The sequence below is a fragment of the Emys orbicularis genome, chromosome 8 (assembly GCF_028017835.1).
Source record: "Emys orbicularis isolate rEmyOrb1 chromosome 8, rEmyOrb1.hap1, whole genome shotgun sequence".
In the NCBI taxonomy this organism is placed as follows: domain Eukaryota; kingdom Metazoa; phylum Chordata; order Testudines; family Emydidae; genus Emys; species Emys orbicularis.
The window spans coordinates 75387776-75408262 of record NC_088690.1 but is presented as its reverse complement, the minus strand read 5'-3'; the positions used below and the strand labels follow the sequence as shown (position 1 = coordinate 75408262).

Sequence of the window (20487 nt, the reverse complement as noted above, 5' to 3'; positions counted from 1 at the left end):
ATGGCGGACACGCAGAGCAGACAGGATTGCAAAAGGCGAGTCTTGTGTTGCTGTATCTTGGTCACCGTTTGGGAGACAGTTTCGGGACAGATTCGCTATTCGATTCCTGAGGAAATGGAGATAGGAGCCTTCGTAGGGAACATCGTAAAGGACCTGGGACTGGATCTAAAGGAGCTCTCAGACCGCGGAGTCAGCCTTGTTGCCAGAGGTAGGACACAATATTTTGCTTTGAATTTGAAAAACGGCCATTTATTTGTCAACGAAAGGATGGACAGAGAGCAGATCTGTGGTCATAGTGCAAAATGTGTGTTAAATGTTGAGGTTCTTGCGGAAAATCCAGTGAAGCTTTACAGAGGCGAAGTGGAAATAAAGGATATAAATGATAACTCACCCAGTTTCCCAGAAAATGAAAGCGTGTTAGAAATCAGTGAGAATACTGTAAGAGGTACACGTTTCCCATTAGAAAAAGCTCATGACCCTGATGTAGGACTGAATTCTCTACAAAATTACAAATGTAGCCAAGACAGCTATTTTATCCTGAATGTAGAAACCGGAGATGACGGTGTAAAATACCCGGAATTAATATTGGAGACATCTTTGGATCGAGAACATCAAGCAGTTCATAATTTGATCCTCACCGCCACTGACGGTGGGGATCCTGTAAAATCAGGATCATCAATAATCCGTATTATAGTGTTGGATGGAAACGACAATGCCCCAGAATTTACGCAATCGGTGTATAAAGTGAGTGTAAAGGAAGACATTCCTGTGGGGAGTGTGGTGCTCAGGGTAACAGCCTCGGACAGGGATGAAGGCATAAACGCACAGATCAAGTATTCGTTTATCAAAATCTCAGAAAGGTTTGACAAAAAATTTAAATTGGATTCTGAAACTGGGGCCATCCAAGTAACAGCAAACCTTGATTTTGAAGAGTTAGCGTTTTATGAACTCGACATACAAGCGAGGGACGAAGGCGGGCTATCAGCCCACTGCAAAGTTCTGATAGAGATTGCTGACGTTAATAATCATATCCCTGGGATCACCGTCACATCTTCTTTCAGTCCCATTGCCGAAGATTCCCTCTTAGGTGCAGTAATTGCTATTCTTAATGTGCATGATCGAGATTCTGGGGAGAATGGTGAGGTCACGTGTACTATAATTCCAGAAAGCCTCCCTTTCAAACTAGAGAGGTCATTTGATAATTTTTACACTGTGGTGACTGATAAAGCTCTGGACAGGGAGCAAGTCTCCGAATACAATATTACTGTTATAGCCACAGACCGAGGGATTCCTCCTCTCAGCTCAAACAAAACTGTCTTTATAGAAGTTTTGGATAAAAATGACAACCGGCCTGTCTTCGATCAAAAATATTACACGGCGTATATCCCAGAAAATAGCACCCCAGGTGTTTCTGTATTTCATATGAAGGCAAATGATGTGGACTGGAAGGAGAACGCCAGAGTAACTTACTCCATTATTGAAGGAGACAGAAGCGAAGTTCCTTTGTCGTCCTACATCTCCATTAACTCCGAGACTGGGGCTCTCTACGCTCTGCGCTCCTTCGATTACGAACAGTTCCGGGAGATTCGGTTCCAAGTGCAGGCTCAGGATGGGGGTTCCCCACCTCTCAGCAGTAATGTCTCCGTCACTCTCTTTATACTGGATCAGAATGACAACACTCCGCACATTTTACACCCCTCCTTTCCCACCGATGGCTCCACGGGAGTGGAGTTGGCCCCTCGCTCCTCCGAGCCGGGTTACCTGGTCACTAAGGTGGTGGCGGTGGATGCAGACTCCGGGCAGAACGCCTGGCTCTCCTACCAGCTGCTGAAGGCTACAGAGCCGGGGCTCTTCTGTGTGGGACTCCACAGCGGCGAGATCAGGACAGCGCGCTACTTTCTCGACAAAGATGCGCTCAAGCAAAGTCTGGTGGTTTTAGTGAAGGACAACGGGCAGCCCCCTCTCTCTGCCACGGCCACTGTCACGGTGGTGGTGGCTGACAGCATCCCCGAAATCCTCTCCGATTTAAGCAGCCTCTCAGCTCCTGCAGACCCCCAGTCCAGCCTCACCTTGTATTTGGTGATCGCTGTGGCTTCCGTTTCCTGCTTGTTCTTTACCTTTATCATAGTATTACTGGCCCTGAGGCTCCGCCGGTGGAGAAACTCGCAGCTGTTTGACTCTTCGAGTGTGACTTTCAGTGGAGTTCCCGTCTCGCAGTTTGTGGGGATCGATGGAGTCAGAGCTTTTCTTCACACTTCTGCTCAGGAGGCTGTCCTGTCTAAGGACTGTGGATTAAAGGAATTCTGCTTTCAAGAGGGAAGTGCTTCAAACACTCTTACGGGTATTAATCCTGCTGTCAACAAGGAGACTGAATCGTTTGATGAAGAAACAAGTACCAGAAATGCTCTCGACATCTTCTTGGAGGTGAGTGTACTCGGCTGAATTCGATATTTCTTTGATCTCTGAGTAAAACACTTCAATTGATATATTTCCATTATATCTCGTAGTCCTTTTGTCTAATCGTATTTATAATGATATTTTAAAAGGAAGAAAGAGCGTTTTATTGAGTACACATGTTAAAAATAAGTTTATGAAAACAAAGATGTCAAATCAAATTCTGTTTACAGAAAAATGTGGCTTAATATTTAAAAATGGAGGAGGGTTGGATTGATTGACTCTCAGAGAAAAATTGATAAAACAATTAGTGACCATTTCTTCCATGTGATATATTTTCTGTTAAGGAGTTCAGAATTTCCATTCTTAATTTCTCCACAAATACCTCACATACACATTCTTTGATTTCTATATTATTATATCCTAGCTGTGTTGTTAAACGGCCAATCACAGTAGCCTTATCACTAAATTAGTCCATATCAAAAATTTAAGAAATTGGTGCCTTAAATTGGGATTCCATATCTGTAGGAAATGCTTAAACTCGTGCCCATTTATTGTTTAGAATCAGGTTACTTGTGAAGATACCTAAATTTGGATGTAAGAGACAAACTGTGGGCACCCATTTTTAAAATCCTTGCCAACGACAATTAAACAGCATCTAGGGATTTCTTTCCTCATAGGTTCTTCATCTAGAGCTTAAATCCTAAACCTATTCCTGATAAGCAGTTTCTAATCAGAAGGAAGACCTATGAAGAGTTTAAGGAGCTCTCCAAGTCTTTACTTTGATAATGAAAAATCGTCAGTGATCGGTGCAGAAGATATCTTCTTTTCAAAAATGAAATGTACATGAATAGTTTACACTGAGAGCCCTCAATAAAATAAATGGCCTTTATTACCATTACAATCTGTAACGAAAATGTTATTCTAGTATATTATAAATCTAATTTACATTGGCCATTGCTAGAGGTTTGCAATCGTAAACTCTTATTCCCCAAATAGCCTAGATATAATACGTACCCCACGTCTAATGTCATTTTAGCAAGTCACATTTTGAAAGCAGACTGCCTTATAAATATGATGGCATTATTCCCTATTTGATGTCTGGCTAGCCTAGAATAAAAATCTTTTATGAGATTACTAATTTAGTTGATAAAAGTAACTGTGTTGACCTAGTATATTTACATTAATGCCAGGCATTTAACTTAATACCACTTGATATTCATATTGAAATCTAATACTATAAAATAAATAAGTTACATATTAACTTGAGTATAAACTATTTCAGACATGAAAATCTATTTGCTATGTCAAGATAATCAAATGCTGGTGTTTCTAACGAGGCTCAGCAAAGTTGGAGTCAAAGCCCAACTTTATTCAGTATTATTATCTATGATCTGGAAGAAACTATAATCATTAACATTTGCAGATGCCATAAATATCGATGGGATAGTTAATAACAGAGATCCAGTCAACGATGCAGAGAGGTCTGTAGTCTGGGAGCAGTCAACACATACATTTTAATATAGTCAAATACAAGGTCATGCATTTAGGAGCCATACATTCAGGATGGGAGGCTGTACCTGGGAAAGGATATAGGGGACATAGTAGATAATTCACTGAATATGAACTCCCAGTGCAGTGCTATGGCTTTATTCTTTCAACCTGATTCTTTGATGTATTAAAGGGCGATATAAAGTAGGAGTAATGGAGTCACAGAGCCACCAGTTTTAATGACAGAAGGGACCACTAGATCATCTAGTCTGATCTCCTGTCTATCACAGGCCTCCAACACCCCCCAGCACCAGCACACTAAACCCAACAAACAAAGTGAAACCAAAGTATTACAGCACACAGGAAACTCGTCTATTATGTACCACAGGCAGAGTACAGGAGGGACTGAGATGCACTGTACTCAGGCTCCATACAATGGCAGGAAAATGATTAAGTGAGAAATACCCAGATAATCCTGGCAAGTGACCAGCACCCACACACTTGCAAAGTAAGGCAAAAAAACTCCAAGGTCATTGCCTATCTGATCTGGGGGATAATTTCTTCTGACGCCACATATGACATCAGAGATTCATAGAATTGTAGGACTGGAAGGGACTTTGAAAGGTCATCTAGTCCAGTCCCCTGCACTCATGGCAAGATTAAGTATTATCTAGAGTATCCCTGACAGGTGTTTGTCTAACCTACTCTAAAAAATCTCCAATGATGGAGATTCCATAACCTCCCTAGGCAATTTATTTCAGTGCTTAACCACACTGACAGTGGAAGTTTATCCTAATGTCCAACCTAAACTGCCCTTGCTGCAATTTAAGCCCATTGCTTCTTGTCCTATCCTCAGATGTTAAGGAGAAAGAATTTTCTCCCTCCTCCTTGCAACAGCCTTTTATGTACTTGGAAACTGGTGTCATGTCCCTTCCCAGTCTTCTCTTCTCCAGACTAAACAAACCCAATTTTTTCAATCTTCCCTCATAAGTCATGTTTCCTGGACCTTTAATCATGTTTGTTGCTCTTCTCTGGACGTTCTCCAATTTGTCCACATCTTTCCTGAAATGTGGCACCCAGAACTGGACACAATACTCCAGCTGAGGCCTAATCAGCACAGAGTAGATTGGAAGAATTACTTCTTGTGTCTTCCTTAAGCAGTCCTGCTAATACTTTCCAGAATGATGTTTGCTTTTTTTGCAACAGTGTTACACTGTTGACTCATATTTAGCTTCCTATCCACTATGACCCCCAGTACTCTTCTGCAGTACTCTTTCCTAGGCACTTATTTCCCATTTTGTATGTGTGCAGTTAGACACTGAATATATGAGCAAGAACCAGCCAGCCAAGCACCTGAGAGAGGGAATGCTTGGTTCCTACTCAGAGTCCTGGCCCTCCCCACCCAATGTACCATCTCCAGCCATGGCTATCCCTCCCTTCATCAAAGGAAGGAGGTTAAAAAAACCCTCCCAGAATACCTAGGTGGGGAATCTCTTTCTGTCTCTCTGCTAGTGACTGGCTGTAAACCTGAAGCATGAGCTTTAGGAACATAAGCCATAAGCTGGAAATGAGCCCCAGGGCTGTTAAGCCCTGACATCTAACTCGCCCCCCTCCATCACAAGCAAACCCATCAGACAATTGCACTCATTAATTTGTCCAGCTCTGTCTCTTACAACTAATTAAATTATTTGCCCCCAAAACTCCTATAAGGAGACTGTTCCAGAACCTCTCCCCTCTCGTGGTTGGAAACCTTCTTCCAGTTTCCAGCCTGAATTTGTTCATGGCCAGTTTATATCCATTTGTTCCTGTGCCAACATTGTGCTTTGGCTTCATAAGAACGTAAGAATGGCCATACTGGGTCAGACCAATGTTCCATCTAGCCCAGTATCCTGTCTTCCGACAGTGGCCAATGCCGGGTGCCCTGAGGGAACGAGCAGAACAGGTAATCATCAAGTGATCCATTCCCTGTCACCCATTCTAAAGCTCTCTAACCTTCCTGTCATTTCCCCAGACCCCATGTTTTTATAGAGAGCAATCATATCCCCTCTCAGACTTATTTTGCTAGACTAAACTAGCCAAGAGCTTCCAGTCTCTTCTCATAAGTCCCTCCCCCTTTCCCAAAAACATCCTAGTAGCTCTTCTCTGCACTTGTTCCAGTTTAAATTCAGCTTTCTTGAACCTGGGTGATCAGAATTGTACATGGTATTTTATATGAGGTCTTTCCAGTGCCTTGTACAAAGGATAATACTTCTCTACCTAGGGGTGGACAAGAAGATGAATATGAATCAACAGTGTGCCCTTGTTGCTAAGAAGGCTAATGACATTTGGGCTGTATAAGTAGGGGCATTGCCAGCAGATCATGGGACATGATCATTCCCCTCTATTTGGCATTGGTGAGGCCTCATCTCGAGTACTGTGTCCAGTTTTGGGCCCCACACTACAAGAAGGATGTGGAAAAATTGGGAAGAGTCCAGTGGAGGGCAACAAAAATGATTAGGGGCCTGGAGAGGAGAGGCTGAGGGAACTGGGATTGTTTAGTCTGCAGAAGAGAAGAATGCTGGGGGATTTGATAGCTGCTTTCAACTACCTGGATGGATCTAGACTGTTCTCAGTGGTACCAGATGACAGAACAAGGAGTAAGGGTCTCAAGTTGCAGTGGGGGAGGTTTAGGTTGAATATTAGGGGAAAAAATTTCACTAGGAGGGTGGTGAAGCCCTGGAATGGGTTACCTAGGGAGGTGGTGGAATCGCCTTCCTTAGAGGTTTTTAAGGTTAGGCTTGACGAAGCCCTGTCTGGGATGATTTAGTTGGGGATTGGTCCTGCTTTAAGCAGGGGGTTGGACTAGATGACCTCCTGAGGTCCCTTCCAACCCTGATATTCTATGATTCCATATTATCTCTGTATATGGCACTGGTGATATCAGTCATGGAATAGCGAGTCTAGTTTTGTGTAAACAAATTAAAATGGATGTTGAAGAAACTCTGGAGTGCTTCAGGAAAGACCTACAAGAGTTTCCTGAACTAGAAAACATGAGAGACTTAAGGAGCTGGGTCTATTTATGTCATAGAAGAGAAGGTTAGTAAGCAATTTGGTCAAGGTCTTTAAGTACCTACATAGGGAGAAGATATATAATACTAGATGGTTCTTTTAGCTAGCAGACAAAGTCTTAACAAGATCCAGTGCCTAGAAGTTGAAGTTAGACACATTCAAACTGGAAATAAGGTGCACATTTTAAATAATGAGTGTAATTTATTTTTAGAACAGTTTACCAAAGAAAGTGATAGATTATCCATCATTTGGCATCTTTAAATAGAAATAGGATATTTTTCTAAAATATTTTCTCTAGTTCAACCACAAATTGTTGGGTGTTGTCCAGGGATTAATGGCTGAAATTCTGGAGGTCAGAGTATGTGACCCTCTGATTTTATAGTCTATGAATTTATGAAAATGTCTAACTACGGAAGAGTATGCATGGATCCTTTAGTTAGAATCTATGTTCCTTTTCCTCATGGTTGTACGTTTGTGTTTCTGTTTGCTTTGTTTTTGTTCAGATAGTGATTCCTCAGAATTTTAGAATGCCTGCTGATTTTTAAAACGACCCAACACAATTAGATATTTAAAAAGTCTTAAATAGCATAACATATGTTATTGAAATTGTTCAGCCAAAACAGTATGAGCGCTGTGAGCAAATGCTTTTCCTGCATCCCTTTGAAAAAGTATTGGCAATTTTTTCCCAGATCATTTTTAGCAGTTGTCTACATCTGGAGAAAGGGAAGAAAGAAAGAAAGAAAGAAAGAAAGAAAGAAAGAAAGAAAGAAAGAAAGAAAGAAAGAAAGAAAGAAAGAAAGAAAGAAAGAAAGAAAGAAGCCCATTCCACATTTGCCAGCTCTTTGTGTTCTTTATTTATTTATAAGATAGCTTTATCTCTCCATAATATTTTGGTATGCTAAGGCCTACTCTGGCCTTTTCTTATATTCATAATTTTATATTCAAAACTTACATTTTTTTCATACTCGAGAGTTTTCATCTTGAATTTTTTCACTTGCCCGGTGTGTACTTTGGGGGTAGAGGCATCGGAAGGCTCCACGTTCATTTTTCTACATTAGTGAAACAAAAAATGCGACATTAAAACTCTGAATGTGACAAAAGACCAGTGTGATAAATCTCATAGTTAAAGTGAACTGTCACTCACAGATTAAACCCATTTATAATTTTGTTTCAGAACGTGTTGTAGATTAATTAGAGAGGAATACGACAATGCAAAACATAACGTTATCTAACAACGTTCAGGAAGGAATCAACCGCTTCAAGTTTATTGTTGATTTTCACTAAAATTCATTTCCCGTCTCTTTTATATCTTGTAATAATCATCTCAGTTATTAAAAATACGAGGAAGCTTCTATTTTTCTCGGTGCACTGAGTGACCACTGTGCCTCGGGTGCTCCTTGGGTTTTCTTGCGTTCGCTGTGATATTTTCCAATTTTTTCAGATAACTTTTGTCCAATCTGAAAGCTTCCTCAGTTCCTTCTCTCCGAAAATATGAAAGTCCTCATCCCTTGTCTGAAGAAGTGAAGTATTTTAAGGATGAATCTAGAACTTGATATGGATTTTATATTACGAAGGCAGAACACATTTTGTTAAAAACTAAACATAAGCCAGTATACTGAGGTTTATGATTGAAAATATGAGAGTCGCTGTTGACTAGTGTGGATCAGAAGTTCTGGAACAGAATCGGCAGATTTCCTTGGCAATTTACATAGCACAAAACACAAAACAATTGCTCTGAATGACTTGGGTATAAAAGAGATCTCTTGCGCTGGCAATTTATTGCCCACTCCAGGCTGCCTTAGAGTATTTCTCAGTTTAAATAACTCTTATTCTTGCTTATGATATCACTGCATAAGAATCTTGGATAAGAATGGGAGATAATTCCTCAGAGAGATGAGCATTTAATCCCATTATGGAGGATGGGGATTTATATGAGATGAGATGCTATATAGAGAATAACGCCTAAATGCAAGGTAAAATATATTACTTTTTAATGTCTAGATTGAGAATGGAAAGTCTGAGCTCAAGTTTTGCTTTGGTATTTTGTGTGTTCTTTTGAAAAACATTTTTTCAACCATGGGCGGATTTAGCGATAAAAGCACGAAGTTAAAATAAACTGTAAAGTGGTCCTAGTAACCGGAAGATGTTAGACAGTTAAAAGTTAGCGACGGGTTCTAACTATAGTTCTTCACCCTGGAAATATTCTCTGTAGAAAAGGTTTTTTATAAGAAGCGTGCTGACCCAGGGGCTGATTGCATAGTGAGAAGCTCGTGCAGATGGACATAAATCAAAGGCGGTTAGTGAAGTTTCTCATCTAAATGTTTATGTCCAGATGTGGAAGCGTTGTATGATTAGGCATTTAGGTACTTTCAGAGACACGCACGGAGTCATCTGAAGTGGTGGTGGCACACACGAAGGAAAATTAGTGAAAAATGAAAGCGGTTTCGCTCTTCATATATTTTAAAATGCATTTGATATGACTGTGTAAAGGCTTGCTCTACAATCGGAAAATTACGTGCATAGCTATGCAGATATAATTGTAATATAGTATATATAAGGTTATATATATTCTTATATATTATATAAGAATATTGTATAATATTATGTGTGGTGTACTATTGTTAATTATAACGTTATAATTATACCAGCATAGCTATGATGGTAAAATCATCTTATGGACACACTTATCCCGGAACAACAACAACAACAATAATAATTAATAATAAATAATAAATGCATTAATTATGAGATTGTAGCCATCTAGAAAAGAGATTTAAAATTGAAAGTGACTGCAGAAGGATTGAAACTAAAATCCAGGGATGAACTAAACATTTTGATTGAAGAAATACTTTAATGACTATAAGAATCGTGACAAATCACGAGTAGAAATAATTGTCCACTCTCACTGATAAGGAAGACTCTGGTGTTGATTTTTAAGAACAGGAAGAAATGTGGGGGGTTATATCAACTGCCTTGACTGGGGGAGTGTTCCCGTTATATATGTCACATTCACACTTGGGATCATGTTGAGTGCTCAGTATTGCTGTACGTACAGGTATCAACAATGGACGGGGAGGAGGGGGGTTGCTTGTTTGCACGTGGCAAGAAGTTTTGAGGGTTTTTTTTTTTCATTTGAATATCTCACCAGAGTTAGATATACTTTTATCAGCTCCACATTTCATTATTTCAATGCACTGTGTCCATGGGGCTACCCTTGAGGACCACAGGGACACTTCAATGAGTGCAGAATGCAGATATACGTATATTTCCTGACACTTCTGGTAAGGAACAGATTGCAGTTGTGCTCATTACTCTGCACTGGAATAGAGGTGGTTTCTAGATGAAGTTTAAAGTCTTGGTTTTGGCCTATAAAAGCTATGAGTTACTTTGAGTGTGGTTATTTCCCCCGGCGTGCTGCTGTGACCGTTGGGATAAGTGGAGTCACTTCAGCTAAAGTGTAACAGATAGTTTATATAACAAATTAAAACAAGAGGGACAAATTTGAGGGCATTTTGAAGGGTTCTGGATTCTGAACCTTATTCTTCTTCTTAGTTTGACAGAGCCTGGATTTACCAGAAGTTGCATGACCTGTCTATGTTATGAGGCTTCCCCTAGGAGGGTAGGTCGAATGGACACCTGAATGAGATGAAGGGCGAGAATGATAGTGTGGTGAGCTGGAAGGGTCTATTTTTGGTTATTGAACCACAAGAACTCTCTTGTATGAGCTTTTAAAAGATGTGTGTAAATGCCTAGAGTTTAGACAAGTTATTTTGGATAAATATAAATAAATAAGGCCAAATCCTGAAGTCTTTAACAAAATTCCTAATGACTCCAAGTGATACTTTCCATTGGAAAAGATCTGCAAACTCGGGAATTAATTATTCACTATAGACTGTATATTTATATGTTCCGGGTACTATACTTTAATGTAGTTTTCCCTTTTGGGCACTATACAGAGAGTTGCAAATTTAGCTTTATATTTATATTTCCTTATGAAATATAAACACGAAAAGTTGTTCACTTCCATCTTATGAGCTGCAGCCGTTAAATGTCTGATGAATATGTTAATTTTTACTGAGAATCCGATGCAGTTTTACAGAGCGGAAGAGGAAATTCTGGATATAAATGATAACGCTCCCAGGTTCCCCAAATTAAAAAAAAACGATGTTAAAAATAAGTGAGATTTCAGCATCTGGAGCGTGGTTTCCTCTAGATGACGCGCAGGATCCTTATGCAGGAATTAAGCTTTCTCCAGAGCTTTGATCTCAGTGACAATAAACGCTTCATTTTGGATGTGCAGACTATCTGAGGCTCGGTATGCAGAACTCGTGTTGGAGAAAGCTCTGAACCAGAAGGACCAGATTGTTCATTATTTAGCCCTCAGAGCCACTGACTGTGGGGATCCGGTCACAGAATCTATGCAGATAGATCCGTGCCAAATGACAAGGAGCCAACTTTTAGTCAACCTGAATATAAAATGGCAGAGATGCTTAATGACTTCTTTGTTTTGGTTTTCACCAAGAAGGTTGGTGGTGATTGGACGTCTAACATGGTGAATACCAGTGAAAATGAGGTAGGATCAGAAGAGGCTAAAATAGGGAAAGAACAAGTTAAAAATTACTTGGACAAATTAGATGTCTTCAAGTCAACAGGGCCTGATGAAATGCATTCTAGAATACTCAAGGAGCTGACTGAGGAGATATCTGAGCCATTAGCGATTATCTCTGAGAAGTCATGGAAGATGGGAGAAATTCCAGAAGACTGGAAAAGGGCAAATATAGTGCCCATCTATAAAAAGGGAAATAAGGACAACCCAAGAAATTACAGACCAGTCAGCTTAACTTCTGTACCTGGAAAGATAATGGAGTAAATAATTAAGCAACCAATTTGCAAACATCTAGAGGATAATAAGGTGATAAGTAACAATCAGCATAGATTTGTCAAAAACAAATCATGTCAAACCAACCTGATAGCTTTCTTTGACAGGGTAACAAGCCTTGTGGATGGGGTGAAGCTGGAGACTGGTATATCTTGACTTTAGTAAAGCTTTTGATACTGTCTCGCATGACCGTCTCATAAACAAACTAGGGAAATGAAACCTAGATGGAGCTACTATAAGATGGGTGCAAAACTGGTTGGAAAACCATTCTTAGAGAGTAGTTATCAGTGGTTCACAGTAATGCTGGAAGGCCATAATGAGTGGGGTCCCGCAGGGATCGGTTCTGGGTCTGGTTCTGTTCAATATCTTCATCAATGATTTAGATAATGGCATAGAGAGTACACTCATAAAGTTCGTGGACGATACCAAGTTGGGAGGGGTTGCAAGTGCTTTGGAGGATAGGATTAAAATTCAAAATGATCTGGACAAACTGGAGAAATGGTCTGAAGTAAATAGGATGAAATTCAATAAGGACAAATGCAAAGTACTCCATTTAGGAAGGAACAATCAGTTGCACACATACAAAATGGGAAATGACTGCCTAGGAAGGAGTACTGCGGAAAGGGATCTGGGGGTCATAGTGGACCAGAAGCTAAATATGAGTTAACAGTGTAGTGCTGTTGCAAAAAAAGCAAACATAATTCTGGGATGTATTAGCAGGAGTGTTGTAAGCAAGACATGAAAAGTAATTCTTCTGCTCTATTCCACTCTGATTAGGCCTCAGCTGGAGTATTGTGTCCAGTTCTGGGTGCCACATTTCAGGAAGGATGTGGACAAATTGGAGAGAGTCCAGATAAGAGCAACAAAAATGATTAAAGGTCTAGGAAATATGACCTATGAGGGAAGATTGAAAAAAATGTGTTTGTTTAGTCTGGAAAAGAGAAGACTGAGAGGGTACATGATACCATTTTTCAAGTATGAATCATAGAATCATAGAATATCAGGGTTGGAAGGGACCTCAGGAGGTCATCTAGTCCAACCCCCTGCTCAAAGCAGGACCAATCCCCAACTAAATCATCCCAGCCAGGGCTTTGTCAAGCCTGACCTTAAAAACCTCTAAGGAAGGTGTCATAAACATACAGCTAAGGGTAGCATAAAATTCCTTCTTTACCTGTAAGGGGTTAAGAAGCTCAAATAACCTGGTTGGCACCTGACCAAAAGGACCAATAAGGGAAGAAGATACTTTCAAATCTGTGGAGGGAGGTTTTGTTTGTGCTCTCGTTGTTGTTATCTCCGGGACAGAGAGGGACCAGGGCAGGAAAAACCATCTCCTAAAACCCTGCCTGAAATAAGCATCCAAGATTACAAAAATTGTAAGTAATCGCAAGGAAATGCGTTAGCTTATCTTTTGTTTTAGCTTGTGAATTTTCCCTATGCTAAGAGGGAGGTTTATTCCTGTTTTTTGTAACTTTGAAGTTTTGCCTAGAGGCGAATCCTCTGTGTTTTAAATCTTATTACCCTGTAAAATTACCTTCCATCCTGATTTTACAGAGGTGCTTCTTTTACTTTTTTTCTTTATAATAAAGTTCTGCTTTTAAGAACCTGATTGTTTTTTAGTGTCCTAAAAACCCAAGGGTCTGGTCTGTGCTCACCTTGTTTACCTATTTGGTTGGTATATTATTCTCAAGCCTCCCCAGGAAAGGGGGTGAAGGGGCTTGGGGGGATATTTTGGGGAAACAGGAACTTTTCCTGAATCTTTGTCTAACTCACTTGGTGGTGGCAGTGATACCATCCAAGGACAAGGAAGAATGTGTGCCTTGGGGAAGTTTTTAACCTAAGTTGGTAGAAATAAGCTTAGGGGGTCTTTCAAGTGAATCCCCACATCTGTACCCCAGAGTTCAGAGTGGGGAGGGAACCTTGACAGACGGAGATTCCACCACCTCCCTAGGTAACCCATTCCAGTGCTTCACCACCCTCCTAGTGAAAAAGTTTTTCCTAATATCCAACCTAAACCTCCCCCATAAAAGAAGACCCAAGCCAGGCAGGAGTTGAACCTACGATCTTCTGATTGTACAATCTTATGTAAAAGATTGTTAGAAGGAGGAAGAAGAAAAATTGTTTTTCTTAACCTCTGAGGATAGGACAAGAAGCAATGGGCTTAAATTGCAGCAAGGGAGGTTTAGGTTGGTGTGATGGGGTGGCTGCCCCTCACTGGTAGATAAGAGGTAAAAACCATCCTGGGGAGGCTATGCAGGAGGCAGCCAATGAGGAAAAGGCTTATAGTGCCAACCAATCAGGAGAAGTTTTATTGGAACAGCCAATCATGGCCAGGCTAGCCCATATAAGAAGGGGCTGCTGAGCAGGGGAGGAGGCAGTCACTCTCTGAAGGGGGAGAGAGGAGGACTGGCTGCTTAGAAGGCTGGAGCACCATGGACAGAGCAGTGCTGGGCAGGGTCAGCAGAGCAGGACAAAGCTCCAGGCTGATGGCTGCCAGACTGAGGCCCTGATACAAGAGCGTAGAAGGTGCTAGGGCTGCAGGGAAGCAGCCCAGAGAAGGAGATATCAGAGTTGGAGGAGGGGCAGTACATGGCTGCGTCGGGACCCAGAGTAGCAGGCGAGGCCATGTCCCGTCCACCCTTACCCCCACTTGCCACTGAGGGGAGTGGCCAGTGAATGGACTTCAGTTTGCCACTGAGACAAGCGGCTAGAATCGGGACTGCAGTTTGCCACTGTGGCAAGTGGTTGGACTAAGGACTGTTGGTCCCCCGGAAGGGGGGAAAGAACTGAGTGGGGCACAGCTGGAGGCCTGTGTCCAGAAGAGGACGATATGGTCCGGGGAGCGATGTGGGTCCTGAATGTGGAGACAGGAGTGATGACGGGCGAGACACTAGACAAGGGCGCTCCAGTGAAACGAGAGCTAATTCCCAGGACAGCCAGCAGGAGGCGCCGCGGTGGTGAGTCACGCCCTGTTACAGTTGGACATTAGGAAAAACTTCCTAACTGTCAGGGTGGTTAAGCACTGAAATAAATTGCTTAGGGAGGTTGTGGAATCTCCATCATTGGAGATTTTTAAGAGCAGGTTAGACTAACCCCTGTCAACAATAGTCTAGATAATTAGTCCTGCCATGAGTGTAGGGGACTGGACTAGATGACCTCTCGAGGTCGCTTCCAGTTCTATGATTCTATGAAAAATGAGAGTGGTGGGAAACCTGCCAGAAGGTACAGTAGTAGTTTCAGTAAATGCCACAGACCCTGATGAGAATTTGCATTCAGAGGTAATATACTCACTTATTAAAATATGTCAGAAAGCTTCCCAAATATTAATTATTAATTCTATAACATGAGAGATTAAAACTAAAGGACAATACCGAATTCTATTAAATAAAAGTCCAAGCACAAGCCAATGGAGGCTAGTTCTGTCAGTGCAGAATTTTGTTACAAATTACTGATGTTATTAATAACACACCAGAAGTTGCAATAAAATGCAGAATGGTCGAGTCACATGTCATCACAGAAAATATCGCATTTCACTTGAAAAGTCAGTTGACAATTATTACAGTTTAGTGAATGACAGAACATTGGAAAGGGAGCTGGTGTCTGAATGTGATGTAACTAATTTTAGATAAGAATAACGCCAGAATTGCATTCTTAAGGAAGGTCAAATCCACTAAGGCCATATCTACACTATAAGTAATGTCAGCCTAAGTTATGTCTTCATACAGCTGCTGCAGTTATTACATGGCTTGTGCATGTGCAAAGTATGCTCCTTGTGTTGGTGGTGCGTGTCATCACCAGGAGCGCTTGTATAGATGAAAATTGCACCGCATCCTTGGTAGCTATCCTACAGTGCAATGTGCCACCATCCAGTGCAGGGTGTTTTGGGAAATTTTTGCAGTGCCTCATGGGGCTGAAACGAGTGGCACAGGGGTGACTGGGAACATGGGTTCAACTTCCCATAATGCAGTGTTCTCCATCCCATAATTACATCAGCACCGCTGAAATATTTTGTGCCTCTTTTCAAAATCCTCACAAACTCATGCATCCCTTCTTGCTGTCCGCCATCTGTGACAGAAGCATGAAGCCTGCATATCTCTGCACTATGGTCATGAGCCAGATCCTTCAGTATTTGCAGAGCTGCAAGAGGAGCCACAGGAAACACGACAATTTCTTGGAGGCTAGTTTGCTGTGGGACATAGAAAGAAACAATTCAAGGTTGTTGTTGGCATTCACAGAACAGCTGCAAATGGTGGAGCACCAGTACTGGGCCTGAGAAACAAGTACTGACTGGTGGGATCACACTGTCATGCAGGTTTGGGATGATGAGCAGTGGCTTGCAGAACTTTCGAAAGCAAAAGGTCACATTCCTGGATCTGTCCAGCCCCTAGCACAGGGACAGCAAAATGAGAGCCAGGCTGACAGTTGAGAAGCAAGTGGTGATTGCAGTGTGGAAACTTGGAACACCAGTTTGCTACTGATCAGTCAGGAATCAATTTGGAGTCAGGAAATCCATGGCAGCAGCAGTTGTCATGCAGGACTGTGATTCTGGGCAATGTACAGGACATAGTGGATGATTCTGCAGCAATGGGGTTTCCAAACTGTGGTGCAACAATAAATGGCATGCATATTTCTATTTTAGCACCAGCCCACCTCGCCACAAAGTACATCAACAGAAAAGGATACTTTTCTATGGTAAGACAAGCACTGGTGGATCACCCAGCATACATGATATACTGACATCAATGTGGGCTGGTCAAGGAAGGTGCATGACACGCATCTTCAAGTACACAGGACTGTTCAGAAAGCTGTAAGCAGGGACTTTCTTTCCCGACCACAGGATTACCATTGGGAATGTTAAAATGTCAATGGTGATCCTGGGAGACCCTACCTCCCCCTTGCTCCAATGGCTCATGAAGCCATACACCAGTCACCTTGACAGCACCAAGGAGCATTTCAACTACAGCAGAGATTGGCAACCTTTGGCCCGCGGCCCGCCACGGTAAGCACCCTGGTGGGCCGGGCCAGTTTGTTTACCTGCTGCGTCTGCAGGTTCAGCCAATCGCAGCTCCCACTGGCCGCGGTTCGCTGCTCCAGGCCAATGGGGGCTGCACGAAGCGGCACGGGCTGAGGGAGCCGCGATTGGCCGAACCTGTGGACGCGGCAGGTAAACAAACAGGTCTGACCCGCCAGGGTGCCAAAGGTTGCCGATCCCTGAACTACAGGCTCAGCAGATGAGAATGACAGTTAAATGTGCCTATGGTCATTTGAAGGATCGCTGGTGTTGTCTACTTATGATAGTGGACCTCACTGGAAAAAATATTTCAATGGTTATGGCTTCCTGCTGTGTCCTACCATAATATCTATGAAGAAAAGGGGGGGAAGTTTCCACTGCAGTGGAAGGTGGAGGTGGAGCAGCTGTCTGCTGAATTTGAACAGCCAAATATAAGGGCTATAAGAACAGCTCAGTGTGGAGCTATGTAACTCAGGGAGGCTTTGAAAGACCATTTAAATAGTGTCACAATAATGTGTATTGCTGTAGTGTGCTCTACCCGGGCTTGCCCTTTTGCAGCCCACTATGAATTCTGAAGTGAGTGTTGTATGCATAGGAATATAACATTATCAACGAACCTATTAATATTGTCTGATAAACATGCTATGGTTATTGACTAAATGAATTAACAGGAAATTTTGGGGTGTCAGACATGCTCATCACCCGCCTGCATATGTTGTTAACTAATAAAGACAAATTATGTTCCAAAAATTAGAATTTTATTCTGTGACATGAACCAGGCAAATAAAAAAAACATTTAAAACATTATAAAACTTAATAAATTAAGGGAACTCAACTTATAAAGGGAAAAGAGCAGTCACTTCCTTTTCAAGTACACATACACCTACCATGTCTTTCAAAGGTCAGTGTATTTGCAGCTGTGATTTTCTTTAATGTCTCCCGAGGTGGAGTGGTAGAGGTAGTGCAGCAGCCCCTGACATCATGTGGAATGTTGAAGGGGGATGTAGAAAGGGCCCAACATTGAGTTGTCTATGGGCTGCAGAGGGAGGCAAGCATGGGATTCTTGGAGCTGCAGGTCTACCAGTGTCCACAGCATCTCTGTTTGCTGCCTGAGAAACCCCATTGTGTCCACGTGCATCCCCCTCTCCTTTTCCTGTTTGGAATCCTGGGCCTTTTTCCTCTCCACTCTTTCTTTCTCCATGCTGTCTGCAAGGGTCATCCTCCAGGCCCTGGTCATGTTTTCTGATGCAGCACAGGCTTGCAGCATCTCCTGGAACATGTCATCCCAAGTCCTCTTCTTTCTCCTCCTTATCTGGCTCTAGCCTTCTGCTGGTGTGGAAAGGGAGACCCTCAAGGCCACAATACCAGCAGCTGCAGATACAACACACAGAGGTACCATTGTCAGGGTATTCGAGACAGAAATTGAAACTTAGGATACTGAACTCACTCCCTTTGAACATCATACATTTTAAGCACTATATTCTCACTTCTCCTTGGGATTGATACAGCATGGCACCAGTCACAGCACCAGCCATGGTGAGTATGGCACTCCAGGGGGCAGTGTTGTGGAAATGAGAGGGGGATAGCTCACAGGCATGACTATATGTGTATAGGGCAATGTAACTGAATACTGGCACCATTTTTCACAGGCGGTGATCATGGGCAGCGGCTGAACTGCTGGCTCGGGGAGGTTAGTGCCCCACTCCTTCTGCCCAAGACCCCACCCCTTCTGCACCCCTTGCTGGAGCCCAGAGCACCCCTCCTCCCCCGTGGCCACTGGCTCCCACTCAGGCTAGCACCCCCAGCCAGGGGGCCAGGCAGCGTGGCCCCAGCTTCCCAGCACTGGGAGGCTGAGCAGCGTGGCCCCAGACTCCCCAGCACTAGGATACCGGGCAGTGCAGCCCCAGCCTCCCCAGCCCCGGAGTGCCGGGAGGCCCGGCCCCAGCCTCCCCAGCCCTGCAGCGTCGGAATGCTCAGGAACATGGCCCCAGACTCCCCAGTCCTGCAGCACTGGTAGGCCTGGCAGCGCAGCCCCAGCCTCCCCAGTCCCAGAGCACCGGGTGGCCAGGCAGCATGGCCCCGGTGCCAGCCCCAGCTGGGGCCATGGCACAACAGAAAAACTGCCCACAGAGCAGGAAGCAGGAGGGGAACTGGGGCAGAGTGTGGGTGGGGCTACACCTGGCTGTTTGGGTAGGCTCAGCCTCCCCCAGCCTATGATTCCTGCTGCCCATGGCAGTGGTGATTTTAGCTGATATTTCACTCCTGAAGGTAACAGAGACAGCGAGAGCACAGCAGCTGCCATCCAGGCCTGTATACTGCTAGCCTGTGTGTTGCAATGGTGCCTGCTGAAGTAATTGCTGATTGACATGGGAAACTGTCTTACAACAGTGGAAGAAATAAGGCAACCCTCTCCTGAAGCCTTTAGCAGAGGATTGCTGACTACCTCCATGAAAGTTTCATAGACATCTCTATGGAGGATTCATGGGACATCCCAGTGCACATAAACAAACTGTTCCACATGGCCCCCTCTAACTCTAGAGGGGAATGAAAAGCAGATAGCAATTTTACTACATCTCTTAATTGTTTCATTACCTCTTCTAGTACATGTGAAAAAGAGTAGATCAACAGATGTGTCCTGCTACTTTGAGGGTTCCATCCCTGTATTTTCAAAGCAAACAGCATACTTATCAAAGGTTCCTTCCCCTGCATCAGGCTCACCCGTGCTCAGCTGTCAGGACTGGCTGGGCTGAAGCTGAAAACATGTCCTGGCTTCTTGCATAGCTGGATACCCTGGTCACTTGTCCCCAATACTCCTTCTCTTTCTCATCCACCTTCTTCTCCTCCTCCTCACTGTTCTTGGCAGGGGCCTGTGACTCATGCTTCTCCAAAGTATCTATGGGGTTCTTGAAGGGGGGAGTCTTCACCAAAGATGGCATGCAGCTCTTTGTAAAAGTATTAGGTCTGTGGCTCTGCACCAGATCATTTGCTGGCCTCCCTTTCCTTGTGGTATGCCTGCCATAGCTTCTTGGCTTTCACATGGCACTGCTGCTGGTCCCTCTTGTAATCCTTCTCCTCCATGTCCCAAGAATCTGCTCATAGATGTCAACATTTCTATGGCTGGATTAGAGCTGTGACTGCACAGCCTCTTCTCCCCACAAACCCAGGAAAGCCAACTCCTCCTGAGTACTCCAGCCAGAAGCGCGTCTGCAGCATGGAGCCAACATGGTCAAATGGGCAGTTGCACACAACAATGGAAAGTTGCTAGGTGTGCTTGCCAATCTGGGCATCCAGGAAAAGGAATTTCAAAAATTCACAGGGCTTTAATGGGGAGGGGTGGCTTCCTGTCCATGTGGCCCCTGGGTAGTGGCATTCACAATCATGACCAGAGCAGTTACTGTGGGGCAATGGGGGACATCTCCTGGAAGCCAGTAACAGTCAATGTAATTAACACAGTGTCTACACTGACACTGCATTAACCTAACTACATCGACCTTGATTCTATGCTGCTTGAGTAGGTAGTGTTATTAGCTTAGCTGGATAGTTAAGAGCATAGGTGGCACTGGGAGGAGGGCTTGTGGAGGCTAAAGCCACCCAAAAAATTTCCTTACCCTCTCCACAGTGGCCTGGACTGATCCACTCTGGCCTGGGCTCCCAGGCCCTGCCCCCT

At 43.2% G+C, this 20487-nt stretch overlaps 1 protein-coding gene across 1 annotated transcript; it reads left to right on the top strand.

Moving 5' to 3' along the window:
• LOC135882193 (protocadherin gamma-A10-like) lies at positions 1 to 3101 on the top strand. The gene is made up of 2 exons (XM_065409008.1): positions 1 to 2424; positions 3075 to 3101. The coding sequence occupies exons 1-2, from the start codon at positions 1 to 3 to the stop codon at positions 3099 to 3101; spliced, it is 2451 nt and encodes an 816-aa protein (XP_065265080.1).
• Positions 3102 to 20487: the final 17386 nt, after the last annotated feature.

Bases quoted from the DNA above. Each gene is read 5' to 3' on its own strand.
- LOC135882193 (XM_065409008.1), top strand. From the start codon at position 1: ATGGCGGACACGCAGAGCAGACAGGATTGCAAAAGGCGAGTCTTGTGT. The intron at 2,425-3,074 runs GTGAGTGTACTC...CTTTCCTCATAG, and splicing joins CTCTCGACATCTTCTTGGAG to GTTCTTCATCTAGAGCTTAA.